General features: G+C 40.0%; 2 protein-coding genes across 3 annotated transcripts; one reads left to right on the plus strand and one right to left on the minus strand.

Moving 5' to 3' along the window:
- Positions 1 to 336: 336 nt before the first annotated feature.
- LOC307025419 (uncharacterized protein) lies at positions 337 to 2,740 on the plus strand. Its single transcript, XM_079660066.1, has 6 exons — positions 337 to 456; positions 537 to 628; positions 1,055 to 1,371; positions 1,470 to 1,643; positions 2,112 to 2,288; positions 2,516 to 2,740. Exons 3-6 carry the CDS (start codon positions 1,239 to 1,241, stop codon positions 2,668 to 2,670), a joined length of 639 nt encoding a protein of 212 aa, XP_079516192.1. The 5' UTR covers positions 337 to 456; positions 537 to 628; positions 1,055 to 1,238; the 3' UTR covers positions 2,671 to 2,740.
- A 6,182-nt stretch (positions 2,741 to 8,922) lies between these two features.
- LOC307038809 (uncharacterized protein) lies at positions 8,923 to 16,945 on the minus strand. 2 transcript variants are annotated; one of them, XM_079680485.1, is made up of 7 exons: positions 16,668 to 16,945; positions 14,825 to 15,019; positions 12,438 to 12,600; positions 10,855 to 11,609; positions 10,526 to 10,593; positions 9,981 to 10,024; positions 8,923 to 9,193 (listed from the first exon to the last, which is right to left on the minus strand). In XM_079680485.1, the coding sequence occupies exons 1-4, from the start codon at positions 16,893 to 16,895 to the stop codon at positions 11,440 to 11,442; spliced, it is 756 nt and encodes a 251-aa protein (XP_079536611.1). In that variant the 5' UTR covers positions 16,896 to 16,945; the 3' UTR covers positions 8,923 to 9,193; positions 9,981 to 10,024; positions 10,526 to 10,593; positions 10,855 to 11,439. The 2 variants fall into 2 exon arrangements, with proteins under 2 accessions (XP_079536611.1, XP_079536612.1); XM_079680486.1 differs by lacking the exon at positions 10,526 to 10,593.
- Between the last annotated feature and the right edge of the window lie 980 nt (positions 16,946 to 17,925).

Genomic DNA, 17,925 nt, shown 5'->3' on the forward strand with positions numbered 1-17,925 from the left:
TAAGAATATCATGTAGTATATTCTATTCAAGCCTGTGGAATAATTGTAATAGTTACAAATGTTGATGACAATTGTTACAAAACAGACTGTCACAAGGATAGGCTTCCAAAACCCATTATGTTTATTTTAGTAAATATATCCGCACTGTAGAAATAATGAATGAACAGAGCTTCAAATAACTGCAGTTGTGACATTGTAGTTCAAAGCATAATTCAATCTCAGAACATTTTAACTTTCTGAAATTGCTCCTGACACTGATGTTAACTAAAGATGTACAGTAAAAGAAATTATAATATTGAACTAAATATCTAGATCTCATTGTTTATGATTCTGAGCAGGTGAAGTGGGGTGGCAGAAGCCAGGAAGGTGCTGGAAATACTGTCGGCGAGGAAGTGGAACGGGTTAACAGCTTCCACTCAAGGGCAGCTCTGACAACAAAATACATGACCAAATCAGGTTGGTAGAGGAAAACAAATAGTTTTAAGTAGTGCCACATTGTAAAGCTCATATGAATTTTCATGTTTTTGTGTTTACAGCTAGAGCAGATATGATAACCGTGCTGGCTATGCAATGGAACCAAAGGAAGGTGGAGAATCTCCACAAGACACTCTCAAAGAGATTTGTCAAAGTAAGCCGTCCATGCTGCATTTCAAAATGTATATTAAGAATATCTGAGTTTCTTGTTGTAGTAATTTAACACCATCCTTAGCTACATGTTGTTGAATTGAATGTATTCTGCAATCATTTCATTATGATGGTGCTGCCATGGCACACTGTTCTGCCAAGAGAGTCTCTGTTCTGTTTGTTTTTAATAAAGTACTATAGGTTGATTCATCTGAATTTCTGGATAATAATAATAATAATAATGTTAATCCTGCTTGATCTTGAAAAAAAAGGGACACTAAGGTGATACTTGCCAACCTTGAAGAGAAGGTGTTTAGCATTTCATGTTGTTGTCTGTTCAGTTAATGTGCATAAAGGAATTCAGTAAAAAACAACCTTCTCAACCAATTGGAACGCATATTCACTTTTTCCTTTTAAACATTCTAACCAGACTACACAGAGAGCACAAACTGAAGTGGACAATCTTGAGAGTCTCAAGCAAGAGCTGAACATCTCTCTGGAGGATACGGAGCAGTGGGTGTTGGAGGTCAAGCAATGGGCAGCCACTGGTATGTTATATGATCACTGTGGTATAGATTTGGTTCCATATTTCCAAACATTTGGCTTAATGTTTTATGATTACACCTTGTTGTTTCTGTTTTCAAGAGAAACATGGAGCCCAGAGTAGCCAGGAGGAGCTCCAGAGAGAAATAGATGAAATTATTTATTCCCTCCGAAGAAAGAAACACGACCTCTATCGACAAAATGGTATTTATTATTACGTTATCTAGAAACAATATTTGTTTCTTGTTGTTGTTGTTTGTATTATTAATATTAGTTTATTTGTATTTTGTTTTACTTTACAGACAGCAACCAAACAAGGCAACGCAAACGGAGAAGACTGACAGAGCTCAAGAAGAAACTCAGAGAGAGGATACTGCAGTACAACACCATTGATGCCTGTTCAGAGAAAATTGACACAGAAGCAGCATGCGGTCTGTCTGAGGATGTCATTCTGCCCTGGGAGGCGCAAGGAGATGGTAAGAAACAACTTGTTTTTGTTTGCCCTAGATATTCCATAAATTCGGTTGTAGTACAAGAATACAATCACCAATGTAACACAGAGCTGTCAACATAGGTGTCACAAATCATCATGATCACAACAAATCATTTTTGAAATAATTATATTGAAAGGTCTGTATGATGTTGCCCTATCAAGTCTTAATAGTCTAGTCTCACTGGGACAGGCACATCTATGGAAACAGTAAAACCCTTCCTGACCACCCTGAACTGCATACTAATGTTGAATCTCAAGACATACTGAATGTAATTCTGCCAACATAAACAGAATTGAACAAATTCAGCAAGCGGCGAGGTTGATTTTTTTTTTATACCAGATTTTAAGGTTTTGTTCAATTTAAGTTAAAAAGATTGAATACAAACTGATATTATTTGTTTTATTAGACTTACCATTGTGGTTGTTATATTTTGTGTTTTTTCCATTATAGTGGTGAACCTGCGCACAAAGAGGCGACTTTTTGACCAGGTTATGCTGGTCAGGCGTATGGAAGAGGAGAAAGTCATCATTGTGAAGGAGATGACCCAGCATTGTCAAAATCTGAGGCAGGCACTGGACAAACTGGACCACCTCCTTCATCAGACAAAAGACGACATCAGGAACCAAAGTATGTTCCACAAATACCGATTTATAACATTTGGCACTGCCCCCCTCCCAGTGTCAAATGTCTATCACTGAATAGCATCTGTAAGGATTGCATTTTTTCTGAATCACAAATCTTTTTAGCTAATATACAGCCTCGGAGTTAAACATTAAAATTGCTTATATGGAACCAACATCAATGCTAATTAAAAGTTGCCTTACATAGACTGTCATTTTGTCTTTTTATTTTAGTTTCTCCAAGCGATATAACAGAAGAGGGATACAGGGGACTGCACTGCTGTATTTTACATCATCAATATCTTCTGGAGCAGAAACTGAGCAGTCACCAGCACCTACAGCTGTATTGGCTCGGACTCGTCTTTTCTCATGATGGAGGAAGACATTGAAGATGGTAATGAGGACGACGAACAGGACGGTGATGAGGACGGTGAGGAGGACAACGAACAGGACGGTGATGAGGACGGTGATGAGGACAACTAACAGGACGGTGATGAGGACAACAAACAGGACAACGAACAGGACTTAACAAGTCTATTGTGTTGTATGCATGTCAACGTATTAAAACGAGTATTACGATTGAATGGCTTGTTTATTACCTTTTTTTGTTTATATGATCCTGCTTTGCATTTACTATGTCTGGTATTCAAGTAAATGCCATTAGCAGTTATCAGTCACCTTCAGATCCGAGTTAGCTCGAGGGCCGGAGGTTCCCCACCCCTGGTATAAGGTTTTGGTGATCACCCTTATTATCATCATGTCATTTAATCATGATCTGTTTAATTAGCCAATGCTTACATCCAAAGAATGTGTCTAGACTTTACTCCTACAGACACACACTAACAATAAAAATTGAGCTAAGTAATACACTCACGAGCCACTTAATTAGGTACACCTTGCTAGGATGGGTTGGACCCCCATCTGCTTTCAGAACTGCATTAAGTCTTCATGGCATAGATTAAACAAGGTACTGGAAGCATTCCTCAGAGATTTTGCTCAATATTGACCTGATCGCATCAAGCAGTTGCTGCAGATTTTTCGGCTGCACATCCATGACGCAAATCTCTGGTTCACCACATCCCAATGGTGCACTGTAGGATTTGGATCTGATGACTGTGGACTGTGACATTTGAGTAAAATTCATTGTCATGTTCAAGAAACCAGTTGGAGAATATTTGAGCTTTGTGACACGGTGAGTTATCCTGCTGGAAGTAGCCATCAGAAGATTGGTACACTGTTGTCATAAAGGCATGGACATGGTCAGCACAACCCGGTATCACGGCAAGACGTGAACATGTGACAATTTACCATGATGGGAGACGTGAAGCTGTCACGATTTCGTCCCTTCAAACGTGACAATTACACAGTATTGTTAACGTGGCCCAACCAGTGGAGATATACCCGGAAATGACAAGCAAATGCTACCCCGACGGTCGGTTGTTATTATTATCAATATTAATATAATAATGATTTAATTTGTAATAGTCACACTCGATTTCGCCAATTTTCTTGGTGCCCCAGCTGGTCGGCACCTTTTTTAGCAGATACAAAGGCTACATTCATTTATTAAATCGATGTGTGTGGATGTGGAATTAACGGACGTGACGTTGCACGATTGCGTTACCAGGCAACAGCTTCGGTTCATGTTAATTTATAAACTCTTCAACTCGAACCGTAGTTATATTTTAAAACATTTTAGAAAGCCTCACGAAATACTTTAATGTACATTTTAATTTAAATGTGAAGGAATGTGTGTATAACAAAATACATCCGTCAAAAACAATACCGGAAACAGACGTAGGCAAGATCCTCGGTTATGGCTAGAAAGGATCCGTCTAGTGTAAATATGACGTCACGTTCTCGTTGCAACTCTCGTTGTGATCGGAGCGGCTCGGAAACACATCTACAGCAGTAACATGATGCAACATACACATTAATGCAGCAGCAATATTAATAGAGAAACATCAGACATAATAGTAAAACACTGCAAGGGAACATTTTATTGCACCAGGAGCTATCTTGGGACTTTTACTGCGACAACGTTGACTTGCCTGTGAATAAAAAATAAACCATAGTGTTGGTGATCTACAGTGTTGTCATTCTTCTTTGAACACCAGCAAGACCGCTTTTCAACAATCACACTCCCTGTCATTGACATAATTAATAGATAGTTTAGCTTCTCACCATCATTTGCTGTGGCCAACTGATGTTAACGATCCTAACTGAAAGGCTGCCTGCCAAACGTAAACATTCAGCCACGTGACATTCAGCCGAACTCTCGCGAGAGTTTTACACAAGACAGATCCTTTCTAGCCATAACCAAGATCCTCAGCTCGGTGATTCATGGTTTAGCCGCAATGCACGTTGGGAAATGGTGTTTATGCGATGTGAAATCCGAAAACTTTATATATAAAAAAAAAAAATGTATTCCGAGTTTGCTTGCTTTTCTCTTTGGAGCTAATCATATAACGGCATTGTAATACACGGTTCGGCTGCATTACATATTACATATCTGCCGTAGTTACCTATTTATAGAGCCCTGATGAGAAGACTTCTATACAAACAGGAAGAACTGCCGCCAAAACTGAAAACGTGACGTGGATCACAAATATATCAGCTATTTAACAACATCTTAGATTTATTTTCACACAATATGTCTCCTGCAATATCAACAGTAATTCGGCTGACTTTTATATTTGATCCAATTGGTAGATAGGCAGTATTTACACCATAACGGTGCACAGCTGATAGACGGGCACCTAGTGGTTAAAGCGCGTTATTGAATTTTATTATTATAATTAACTAACAGAATAAGAGACCTGACAGGTGATGGTCAGACGTTGACCTGGCTGCACAGTCACAGAGGCTGGCTGTGTCAACTGTTCACACTTCACACCTGTACAAATACACAAAAAAGTTATATGACAGATTATCCTGTTAAACAGCAGTATAATAAGTGTTGACTCACTTCCAGCTGCCAGCAGCAGCAGCAGAGAGAACATGATGATGATGACTCTCATTTCATTTAATTTCAAACCTTTATTTATACAGGTGTATCCCATTGAGATCATTGATCTCTTTTTCAAGGGAGACCTGCTCAAGTAGGTTCCACGTGAAACATAAAAACATAAACAGAACAACAAAAGGACATCATACAGCATCATTTACATAACTATCCACATAAACAGGTACCAATAGCTTCCGATTGAGTAGCATCCAACCGAGCTTTAAAAACATTTAGTGGCACCAGATTGCTCAGTTTCCATTTAATTTGCAGACTATTCCAAGACAGAGGAGCTGCGCATCTAAAAGATGTCTTCCCTAAGACAGTCCTAGCAGTTGGCACATTTAATAAAACCACAGCATTCGATCTCAGGCAGTAGCCACTTACAATTTTCCGTGAGATCAGGGAGCAGATATAAGATGGAAGTTTCCCTAACATGGCTTTGTATATAAAAATGTACCAGTGACTGAGCCTCCGTACAGTTAGTGAAAGCAAACCAGCCCTTGCATACAGGGTACAGTGATGGGTTAATGCTTTACAGTTTGTCAAAAATCTCAGTGCACTGTGATACGCAGCATCTAACTTGACCAGGCAATTGGCAGGTGCATTCATATAAATCAAATCACCATAGTCCAGCACAGGTCAAAAGGTCACAGTGACTAGCCTTTTCCTGGCCTCAAGCAGAGAAACAGGACTTGTTCATGTAGAAGAAACCTAGCCTAACCCTCAGCTTTTTAAGCAGGTTATTGACATGAAGTTTAGAAATGTGAGACAATCATCAAGCCAGATACCAAGGACTCTGAGAAGACGTGAGCTCCTGATCCCCTTTAATCTCCACTGAGTCTATTGTGAAGGCCTTATAACTGTATCACAATGGATATTACTGAGTTTGCATAGAACCAAACGTGTTCACGTGTGAACGTGAACATTAATAGAATATCACCTCCCATCTTCAGAGCAATCTGACTATTATAACATTAGCGTTAAGAAAGCTTAATTAAATATCTGCCAGAACATAAGTAACTGGATCAAAGTAACAGTACAGTCCGCGGCATCACATCATAATGTATCATATATTTCCTTATCTGAGTCAGCTGAGCCGTATCTGGCCGTGCAACACTTACAGTGTCACATACTGTATGCAGAAGTATTATTTTAAGCAACACATTACGAAACACTCGAGTCAAATGTAATTAAAGTCAGATCGTGTCTTAGACGGGGCATATCATAAACCTGTTAATGTACGCATTCAAACACTTTTTCTTGTACCAGCTGTATTCACCTTGCAGGTGCAGCTATGTGGCTTTTATCCTGGATAAAGTGTTTGAGTCATGGATGTTTAAAGTCTTCATATTTGTCTAATTATATAGTTGACTTTTCATTCAGGAAGTATGATGCGCTGCGCTGTCAGTACGCTTCTCCATGTTTGTGATTGGTTGAATGCTCCAAATACTACCCCTTTTATGTGAACGCGCACCTAACTAGATAGGACACGGCTGGCTTGAGCGATCCACTTGATAACCCGTGTCGTAGTACCGTTTAGCGAGAGGGCGTATGTTTTGGATTAGGCCAACCGGCTAACTCAAACATATCCAGGTTAGGTTGAACCAGTTTCGTGGTGTACCCCCCAGGTCTTGTCCTGACTGAGCACAGGCACCTGTAGCCTTGGCTGCTGTGCTCTCAGTGTTTTGTCTCCCTGTTCCTGCCTATTGGCGTCAGCTGATAGAGGTGTTGGTTTTATCTTGTTATGTACAATGTTGATTCTTCTCTCAGAACTAGCTAAATATGGGTCTGGGGTAGAGATCTTCAGAATTGGTTTGGCATCTTTTGTGTCAATTCGTGGCACACAACATGTCTTGTGAATAAACCACCAGTTTGCCATCAAAGTTCCTGCTCTCCTCGTGTCTCTCTGACTCCTGGTTCCATTGCTTCAGAAGTTTCCATCGCATATGAAAGATTTTTACATGTTTGTAAATTATTTTGGTTTCAGTGTGTGTGTTTCACATGGGTGAACAGTATATTTATATGTTATGGCATGAAATACAATGTCAGATTAGGGGAAAGTTCAGAGGCGCGGGAAGGTATTTTGAGTGGGGATGCTGATGTGCTGGATGGACTCCAGTGAACACTATTACGGGCACTATAGAGCACGCCACGCACACAAAAAATCCCCACACGCAAACACACAGTACACCCGCGACTGTTACAATGAAGGCTCGATAATCAGCTCACGGCATATAGGCAGCAGGGGTAAAGTGCTATTTTTACGAGTGGGGAGCGGACCTCACCTTCTATAGGGGGGTCCGGGGGGATGCTCCCCCGGGAAGATTTTTTTTAAATATTGAAGTTAAAAGCATCAATCTGGTGCACTTTGAGAGCAACATTAAGAGACCTATGGATACATCTCTCAACAACAAGATGAAACACAACTGTAATCAGATGTTCTTTTTCTTTATGGATATTTTACAAATCACTCCCCTTTCAAACTGTATTCTTGTTTTACTGCCATATAGTATTTCATAACTGTTTTTCCTTTATTCTCTTATTTTTTTTATAACTATAATGATCATATGAAGGTGTGCCGCGGAAATAATCTTTTGAATAATTTTTGACCAAACCGTTTGAGACCCACTGAGATAACTTAGACTAAAGTTAACTATCTAAACACTCAGAGAGTCCTTTAGCTCACCTGAGCCTCTCAGTCTGAGAGGAGAGCTCTCCTCCAGCTTGTTGTGGAACAAACAGCTCCGGATGTCCGTTAGTGCAGCTAGCTAACCAGATGCTAACAACACGGTCCCTGCTGCTGGCACCGGTCCCTCTCTCTCTCCCCCTCTCTCACACACACTAAATGCGCTATTTCCGCACACACAGAGTCGCGAGCTTGAATGACACAAGCACACTTTTATTTCCAAGCAACTCTCTGATTGGTCTGGTGTCTTGCCTCTGTTGCATTCACTGAATACGGGAAATTACAGTCCTGCCGTCCTTTCTAGTGTCTTGATGAGGTTCACGTAAAGCACGGTTAATGTATTATATTATTGAGGTAGAATTGTCCGGGGCTACAGAAAAAACATTCGGGGCAGGCCAAAATATTATTTTACCAACAATGTGGAATTTATTGGCTAAATATTACACAGATTATGCACAGCGGGAGCAGCAATAACCGTCAAATAATAATTCAGACAGGGGAGCTCCGCACCCCCTGCCTGCCGCTAGGGGGTGCTGCAGCGCCCTCAGCACCCCCCTTCCCGCGCCCATGGGAAAGTTAGGGGAGTGCATGTTAATGTGTCTGGAGGTGGCGTCTTCCAAAAGTGTTTGGGTTTGTCTGCCGTTTGTGGGCTGCGTTCCATTTCAAATTGCCGCCTGTACAATGTATGCACCAGTCTGTGATATGCCGATGTGCAGGCCCGCCCCTCCATACACGCCGATCACACAGACTGCGTCTGCCTCTCGCCCTCATCTTGTGGAGGGAGCCTCATCTGATGCGCAAATGCGGCGCAATTGAGCGCGCCACAGTTTCTGCTGCGAGGCTCCACTAGCTGTAATCGGCTTGGTGTGTCCAGGGTTTACACACCACCCCCCCGTCGACGCTCGCGAGGACCTCATCACATCACAGCCCTGCCGATGTGATATAATGTATAGGACCTTTTTCCTCATGGGTGTCATTCACAACAGACCAATCATGACAGTTTTAGAGAATGAGTTTGTATGGATACACTTAAAACATATATTTGTATTTGTCTTGGCTTCAGCTCACTGATAACATAAGAACACAAATAGGCACAACACTTACATAGATGTTTTTTTTATATGTATTTTATTACTCCAAAGTAGAAAAAAAAAAAGTCAGCCATATTTAACTGGGAAAGTTTTCCTTTGGCTCCCAGGAATTTTTCCACTTCGCCCCACTGTAAAACAGAAACACAGCAAAAAGTATTACTTTTTTTCAACTGTTTGGAATATGTAGTTCTACAGTATGTTGACAATGCTATTTCAAATGAGAAGATACACTAAGTCACTCAAAAATATCATGATGAAAGTGCAGTATAATGTATATATTTATATATAAGACGTACATCATATATAATACAAGGTACATTTTTTATTTCAAAGTCAATGTTTCATTTGACCAATTCTTTGAATTTGCTGTCTTATCAATGCCCAAACATACAGCACTAAACTTAGACAACTGCCTGCAAGACTGCACACAGAAATAATACTACTTACTACTACTAACTATACTTATAGTATAATTGTTAAGAACAAATGTAACAAGTCAGTAATTACAAAAGAGATCAAATACCATCCAGCCTCACATATCAATCATTTAACCTTTAGTGATATTGATCAAGGATAAACTCTATTGTATATTTTATTTTAATTTCTATTTCAATGTAGGCTACTTCCCTGCTTATGTGTTACAATCAGACAGCGTTTCTAGGGCGCGATGTCTGAATGACGAAGGGCAGAGAACTTGGATGTCTTACTTTATGGCGCAAACGTCTGATAGAGCCATTGATCACATGGCTCCCCACCCCCATGTGATCAACTAAATTCAATTTACTGCTGAGGAACCCAAAATGTTTAAGTTAGTGATCTCAGGGTTGATGAAGTTGGTTGGTAAGACTATTTTGTGGCCCCTGTTCTGCCAGACCCATCAGCTACACTGAAGGAAACTTCAGATTAGATACATACCATCCAGAGCAAGACTGCCACTGCACCAACACCTCGGTATGGCCCTGAGTAAAGAAACACAGATTTTAGGTAAACTTCATTTTTTTCAAATGTCATACATGTAAATACAAAAAGTCCAGTGAAATCAAATGATAATTTGAAATAATAGTAGGTACGATTAACTCAAACATATGAAGGACTGTAACATAGTCAATAGCATTTTCCCCATCAGTTTAATATTTTGGAATACTATTATTATTTTAAAAAATATTTTTACTGCCAAGAATAGGAATTCACCTACAAAGGATTACAAGAAAAAATGTAATATACAAATAAATGGCTGGACATGATGCATTAATGCGACATGAAGCATTACACAAGTACCTCAACCTTAAATTAATAATAAAGTATTGTTACTGTAATTTCAATATTTACATTAGCAGTCATGGTTAAGACTGAAACACTCCTTTTAAACAAAGTATACGAAAATCCAATAAGATAAGACTTAGTTCCACGGAAACATTATTGTCATTGTTTATTTATTTTAAAATATTTTCTAAACAAACCTCCCTGATTCCTTCCCTCAGTAGTTTTTTGTAGGGGAAAGTGTCTGACCCTTGATGAATGGGACATTCTGCAAGGAATTAAAAGATGGTAATAAGTTGAAGTTCAGCAATAACCTCCTAAACATTGCCTAACATCACATTGTGCTCAATTAAACTGTTCAAAATGGCAATGAGACTTTTGATACTGCAAAGTCTTAAACAAAACAAAAGGTGGCGTATTCTAATTGTACCGATGATTGTTTTCTCTCTCTTTAGCTAATTCAATGTGCAAATTCAAACACAGTTTCAGTCGATGTAAATAAGATAATTACTAATTAACCCGCACATACCATTAATTGCCACTTTATTCCTCGTTGGTCTTCTTTTCTGTGAGGAAGACACTGAGGAGAGAGCAGGAGTCAGGCCGGAGGAGAGAGCAGGAGTCAGGCCGGAGGAGAGAGCAGGAGTCAGCCCGGAGGAGAGAGCAGGAGTCAGCCCGGAGGAGAGAGCAGGAGTCAGCCCGGAGGAGAGAGCAGGAGTCAGGCCGGAGGAGAGAGAGCAGGAGTCAGGCCGGATGAGAGAGCAGGAGTCAGGCCGGAGGAGAGAGCAGGAGTCAGCCCGGAGGAGAGAGCAGGAGTCAGCCCGGAGGAGACAGAGCAGGAGTCAGCCCGGAGGAGAGAGCAGGAGTCAGCCCGGAGGAGAGAGAGCAGGAGTCATGCCGGAGGAGAGAGCAGGAGTCATGCCGGAGGAGAGAGCAGGAGTCAGGCCGGAGGAGAGAGAGCAGGAGTCAGGCCGGATGAGAGAGCAGGAGTCAGGCCGGAGGAGAGAGCAGGAGTCAGGCCGGAGGAGAGAGCAGGAGTCAGGCCGGAGGAGAGAGCAGGAGTCAGGCCGGAGGAGAGAGAGCAGGAGTCAGCCCGGAGGAGAGAGAGCAGGAGTCAGCCCGGAGGAGAGAGAGCAGGAGTCAGCCCGGAGGACACAAGAGTGAGGAAGAGAGTGAACTCAGTGTCAGTCTCGGTGGTAAGAGGTACAGACAAGTCTGATCCTGGGTCTGCGGCCATTTCTGCCTGTGTGGTTGAAGGGCCCTCAGGTTCAACTGCCAAAGTCACTATTGAGAAGAAAAAAAAGTAGACGCATGGTGAATAAATGACCAAGTATAATCTGCCATATACATTTATAATCTGAGTAATTACAGCTAAAAATGAAACAGCGGAACATCAGTGATTATGTGTTACAATGGCGTTTGTTAGCAACCAGGAAATGACACCAGTAAGGACAAACAGATGAGAATGCTGCGTGGGGTCTGGGTGCCGTGTTGGCGGGACGTTGGGGGGCTCGCTGCTCCGCCCTTTGAGGCTCGAGGAGCAGACATTGTGAGCTGGATTACTGGTGTTGTTTCCTGGTTGCTGCGTGGGGTCTGCGAGACAGCGAGGAACTCAGCCTGAGCAAACACACACACACACACACACACACAGCCAGGCTGTGAGTGTGAGTGCGTGTGTGTGTGAGGATATCCACGGAGCCTCGGCTGAGAAAAGATAAGGTTGAGTGAGTGTGTGTGTGTGAGCCGGTACGTCACTATGCCCGTTACGTCACTATACTCAGGAAGAAAAAAATTGAAAAAGAGCAGCATAGACAGGTATTTTCTGTGTTAGAGTTTTACTCGCTACAGGGTGTACTTTGAGGGTTTGTGACTCTGCAGACCGTTTACATGCAGGAAAAGCTTCATAACACACAAGGGGACGGGTAATAACCGGAAAAGCATGACATGGGCCCTTTAACTGACAAAACAAGACATAACGACATATTTTTTACTACTTGGTAAACAGTGACTCACATTTTTTTACATTTAAAACCAGATAACTGAGCAAATAATTTACAAAAAATGTTAACAGATAAATTGCTGAAATATAGCATGCAGATTTGTATACTTTACCATTAATAAGGCTTTCGTAAATCCTCTTTATGGTAACAAGTGCATTGTTACCATCTTCTGTCTCGATTTGCCATGGACAGATGCAATCGGCCGCAAAACCATTTGTGCCTCTCTTGGCAAGAAGGAGGATGGAACGCCGATCTAACATTTTCCATTTGTGGAGCTGGAACACAATGGACACAAAAAAACAAGAAATATTATTTACACAAGAGCTCTAAACATTTTCACACACCTAAAGCCATTATAACTCCATTTATTTTGCATAAGTGAAAAATGCACTGATGTGATACGTGTGCACATTGAGGAAGGCACCCCACAATTTACCAGGTGTGATTTTAGGCCCCTAAAAAAGAACTGTAAAAAAATAAAGAAGTTTATCGAGCTCGGGTTCACTTTGAGTTTTTTTTACATGGGCATAGTTATTTTTATATGGGTTAGGGATGCCAGCGATTATTCAATTTTTCGTTACAGTCTCCATAATCGAAAATTATTTTTAAAATTCGATTTTATTTATATATATTTGTATTATTATTTATGTTTTTCTTTTTTTTCCTGGCTTAGTTTAAATTCGGCGGCGAATAATCGATTAATATTTGCCAGGGCTGTCCGATTTTCATCATGGTCAGTTTCTGGCTCCCTAATATGGGTCCATTTAACTCTCATATTCAGATATCTGAATAAGCTACATTTAGCTTTGAAACATGTCAGCAAGCTATAACCTATATCATTTCAGGTTCAAAGTTCTGCATTAACAGCACTTCAGATGTAAAGCTGGTGTTACAGGGGAATTTTTAAATGACTGGTCGAACACGGCTCAAAGTCAGAGACTCTGGTAAGCTTAATGAAAGTGCTTTTAAGGGCCTCTTTATTAATACTAACTCTTTCCAGGTCTTGATCGTCTTTCAAGCACTATATTTAGACCCTCCAGAAAAACGCGATTCTGCGATCGCAGAATTTACCGCATAATCAGCAAAATGGCGCAGATTTTTAAAAGGCCGCATATTTATCAAAAGGCCGCATAATCCCCGCATTTTTCCACACAAAGTTGAGAAGAAAAAAAAGTTAACTCGTCTTGACGGGACATCATCAGCTCGCGCATCACAGAATGTAAACAACACTGTATAGAGCTCATTTACCAACGAACATTTCTACTAAAGACCGGGCAAAAAGTGGGGGGCAACTATTCTGCACCCTGTGCAACTGTGTGTTGCAGCATAAGAGAAAATCGACGATGGCGACCCACTTTGATTCATTCAAACATTCGAAAATGCTTTCTGCTGCTGCGGACAAGAAAGCCATTCAACTCACGTTCACCGAGGGATCAACGTCCAAAACCCTTTCGAGGGCTACAAGAAACGAAGTGAGTAGCCTACAAGATTGAAGCTGGTCAGATAACGAACGAGTAAATGAAAACAGAATGAGGCGGAGAAGTGTTTGTATGTGTGTGTGTGTGAGATTAAAATATCCCAATTGCTTTTAAAATAAATAAACATTGAATGTGTTTCATTGAATAGTAAAGGGGTTTAACGTTAGTGGCAGGTTGTGTGTGAGAGAGAATAAATAAGACAGCCCAATATTTTAAAAAATAGTTATTCTTTCTCCCCTTATATTTAGCATATTTCCGCATATTTCCTAACTTCCCACAATTTCACCGCATAAAATTACATAAAACCCCGCATGTTTAATCGCATAATCAAGGATTTTAGCCCGCATAATCAAGGAATTTAGCCCGCATAATCAAGGAATTTAGCCCGCATAATCAAGGATTTTTGCCCGCGTTTTTCTGGAGGGTCTATTATTAATATGGGATGGTTTTGATTCTGTGACATTCTTGGTTTTACCATTTATTCAAAAATGTATATGATATTTCATTTATTTTACTTTTGGAAACCATAGTCACATAATTATGTGTTTTCCATACCATGAAGTTCCAAAATAAAATATAAAACACCAAAATGCAGGTTTTTTTGTAAGATATAATTAGAAAAACATGTACATTGAAGCTCTGATTCTAGGAATTACCACTGGCCTGAACTATGTTACTTCTGGTTAAGAAATAATGTTTTACTAAAACTGGGTGCCTGCAAGTACAAACACTATCTAACATCAGTTCGAAAACATTTATTATGCCTTTACAGATTTAAATACAACGGTGACAACAATTTTGCTTAACACATTACATGAAGTGCAGTAATCGTGCACTAGTCTGTACTTCTCACATAAACTTAATTAAGAAATTAGGATTATTTTTAAAAAGTAAATGAGGGCGACTGTTGGAAAGTATAAATCAATTAAGTAATTTAACAATTTGTATAAAAAGATTAAGATCAGGGATTATTTACACACTTTTTTATGATAACTGACATCTGCAAGAGAAAAAAGCTTACCAGTAAATGTGTCGAGTCATACACTTTGTTGACACTGTGGTTTTTCTTTTGCGTGGCCTTCCACTCCTGTGCAACCTTTTCTTTTTGCTTGGAAAGTTTCTCTTTGTAGGGTTGGATGGCACCACATTGTTTGCATTTTTTACTTGCTACTCCTATGCTTTGCCTGCATGTCTGACAAACTTTTTGAGTAGGCATCTGTAACAGAAACACAGATAATGTCAGGGAATACAAAAAATAAGAATACTATACTACAAATGTTTACAGGATTCATGTATTTTATTATATCGTGAAAAATCTTGTTAAAACAATGAACTCATGTTTTTTTATCTTTTAGATAGGATGAACAAAAATCACAAGAGTAAGGAAAACAATGTTATACAGAGTCAGTCACATGTTTAAAGTGACTGTTATGGACAAGCCTAATCTGTCAATATCTGGTTGATCCAAAAGTTGATGCTCCATCATCACAGAAAATAATACTAAAATCATCATTACCAGGGGTGTATTGCTAATTCTATAAGTTCTGCATGTGTGCACGCGCAGTTGTGGCTCGTTTTGAAGCTTATGTAACTACTGTCAATTAACACTCCAGCCAGAATCAACAAAGAATGGTCATTTATTAAGTCTGCATTATTGAATAAATGTGTGATTCTTACAGTAAATGCTGCACACAGCTGCGTGATAGTTAAGTGATCAGTGAAGGACCTTTATAAACGAACTCCTTCCAGCTGAGGTACAAAGGTTACTATATAAAAAGTGTGCACATTTATTTAGTATCCTATCCATGTGAATATGTTTTAAGTTGGGGTGGACCTCATGTCCTCTAGGGGGGTCCGGAGGCCCCCGGGAAGTTAAATGCATCAATCTTGTGCACTTTGAGGGCAAAATTAACTAAATCTATAGATACATCTGTCAACACCCATATGAAACTTAACTGTATACATTTCAATAATACATTTTTTTTTTAAGAATAATACTTTTTTTAAATGTATCTTTGTGCATATTTAACTATTTACTGTTTTGTTTTTTTATGCATTTGTTGTATATCCAATAGTATGAATTGTAATGATTTCATCGATGTTTTAGATTCATTCGATTTTTTTTAGGGTGCTGTGTGACGTTGAACCTTCGACCTGCAACCTGTGACCTATGAACCTGTATTTGTATGCTACCAAAGGAGCTATTGAACCTAAGAACTTGAATTTCCGACTCCTATTGTGGAACATTACAATAATATAAAAGTGTGCCTTGGAAATATGTATTTCCATATATGGTGACCAAACAGTTTCAGACCCACTGAGATAACTGAGATGCCACCGGGGGTTGATTCTGCAGCCACCGGACATTCCTTAATTTTTCTTAAATAAATTCACAGTTAGTTGGATTTGATAACATGGCTTCTTAAAACTGTTTACTAAGCATTCATAACAAAACAATACCCTGAAATGTGTGCCATTAGTTTGGGGTGTGGTCAAGTGTGAGAGGTACATTGTAGACACATTGTGATGGCTCTATTCAGATGCTAAAGACTTCTAGAAGATTCAGAACACTACAAAATATAATCAAGACATATTTTATCATGTATTATTATAGGTTAAGATAAAAGCGTTATTGATCCCATGGTGAATTTCATAAGCTACCCAGCAGTATATCATGTAATTTAGATTAGCTCCTCCTTTACCAGCTGCAACATTAAGGTGATTAGCACATCAATAATTATAATACAATAATATATATATTATTCTGTTATTGTTATATTCAACACTGTAACCACCAAATGAATGAAAACATTTTTTTGTAAATGAAAGAAGCAAGAAACACTTATTTGTACTCAACAAATTACCGTGATGGTGAGGTTCGAAGTACTCTCCTTCCTTCTTGTGTAGGGGTCTAAAAACTGCAGCCTGCTCAGGATCCACTTCTGTCTGCCAGTCCTTTGTGCTCCACAACTACCTGAAGGGGCAAGTTTCCTGTACCGGGTGTACTGGGTTCGCAGAGAATCCCACTTGTTCCTCAGTTCTTTCTCTGAAGCACACAAATAAACGATGTAAGCATTGTGGCTAGTTAGCATGTCCAATTCCTATCTATATGCAAAGCCAAACTGCACAGCTAGCAACAGCTAGCAACAAGATAACAACAAAACACAAGGTTGAAATAACAAATTACATTTCACGTTAACGTCACTGTAAAAAAAAAAAAAGCCAATAGTATCTGCCAATAGTATCTGCTAAAGAGCTCAATTGATGAAAAAGATAATATTACCCGAGAAACCATGTTGCGTTTCAATCTCTCGTCAGAGTCCGGTTTTCACTACTCGGTTCGAGTACCTTTTCTCTGTGATGTCGTACAAAGCTGTCCTCTCCTGGATCAAGGTGATGAGCAGGTCTTCGTTTCCGTCATTCCAGATCGCCATGATGAGATGAAAATGAATAGCAGTCTGTGTGTGCCTTCTTAAATAATTTGTTTACGTCCCTCACTTCCGTTTCGCTTCTCATGCACTGATTCGCTAGCTGAACAACCAATCAGAGTGATTGGTTGGTCTGACTGCCTGACCCGATGCATGGCCGATTAATCGGTCATGCATCGGGTCAGGCAGTCCAAATAAGGCGTGTCACGGCCGACGCGGCGGGACACACCAAATTGAGTTTGGGCGACAGGATGCGCTTCGTCTTCCGACTAACGAAAACGGCCAAAATCGGCCTGGTGTGTCAGGGCCTTTAGAACCAGGGAGATGGTTTTAGTGCCAGTGAGGTTGCAAATTGGAATGTATTATTATTACTCACCCTTTCCTTAACGATTGTTGGTAACTGAACCGACAAATCAATCAATCAATCAATCAATCAATCAATCAATCAATCAATCAATCAATGTTTATTTATATAGCCCAATATCACAAATGTTACATTTGTCTCAGTGGACTTCACAGTTTGTACAGAATATCAGTATGACAATACGACACCCTCTGTCCTTAGACCCTCACATCGTACAAGGAAAAACTTCCGGAGAAAACCCCACAGTTTAAAGGGAAAAATGGGAGAAACCTCAGGGAGAGCAACAGAGGAGGGATCCCTCTCCCAGGACGGACAGACGTGCAATAGATG

This window comes from Notothenia rossii (assembly GCF_949606895.1).
Source record: "Notothenia rossii genome assembly, chromosome: 1".
Taxonomy (NCBI): domain Eukaryota; kingdom Metazoa; phylum Chordata; class Actinopteri; order Perciformes; family Nototheniidae; genus Notothenia; species Notothenia rossii.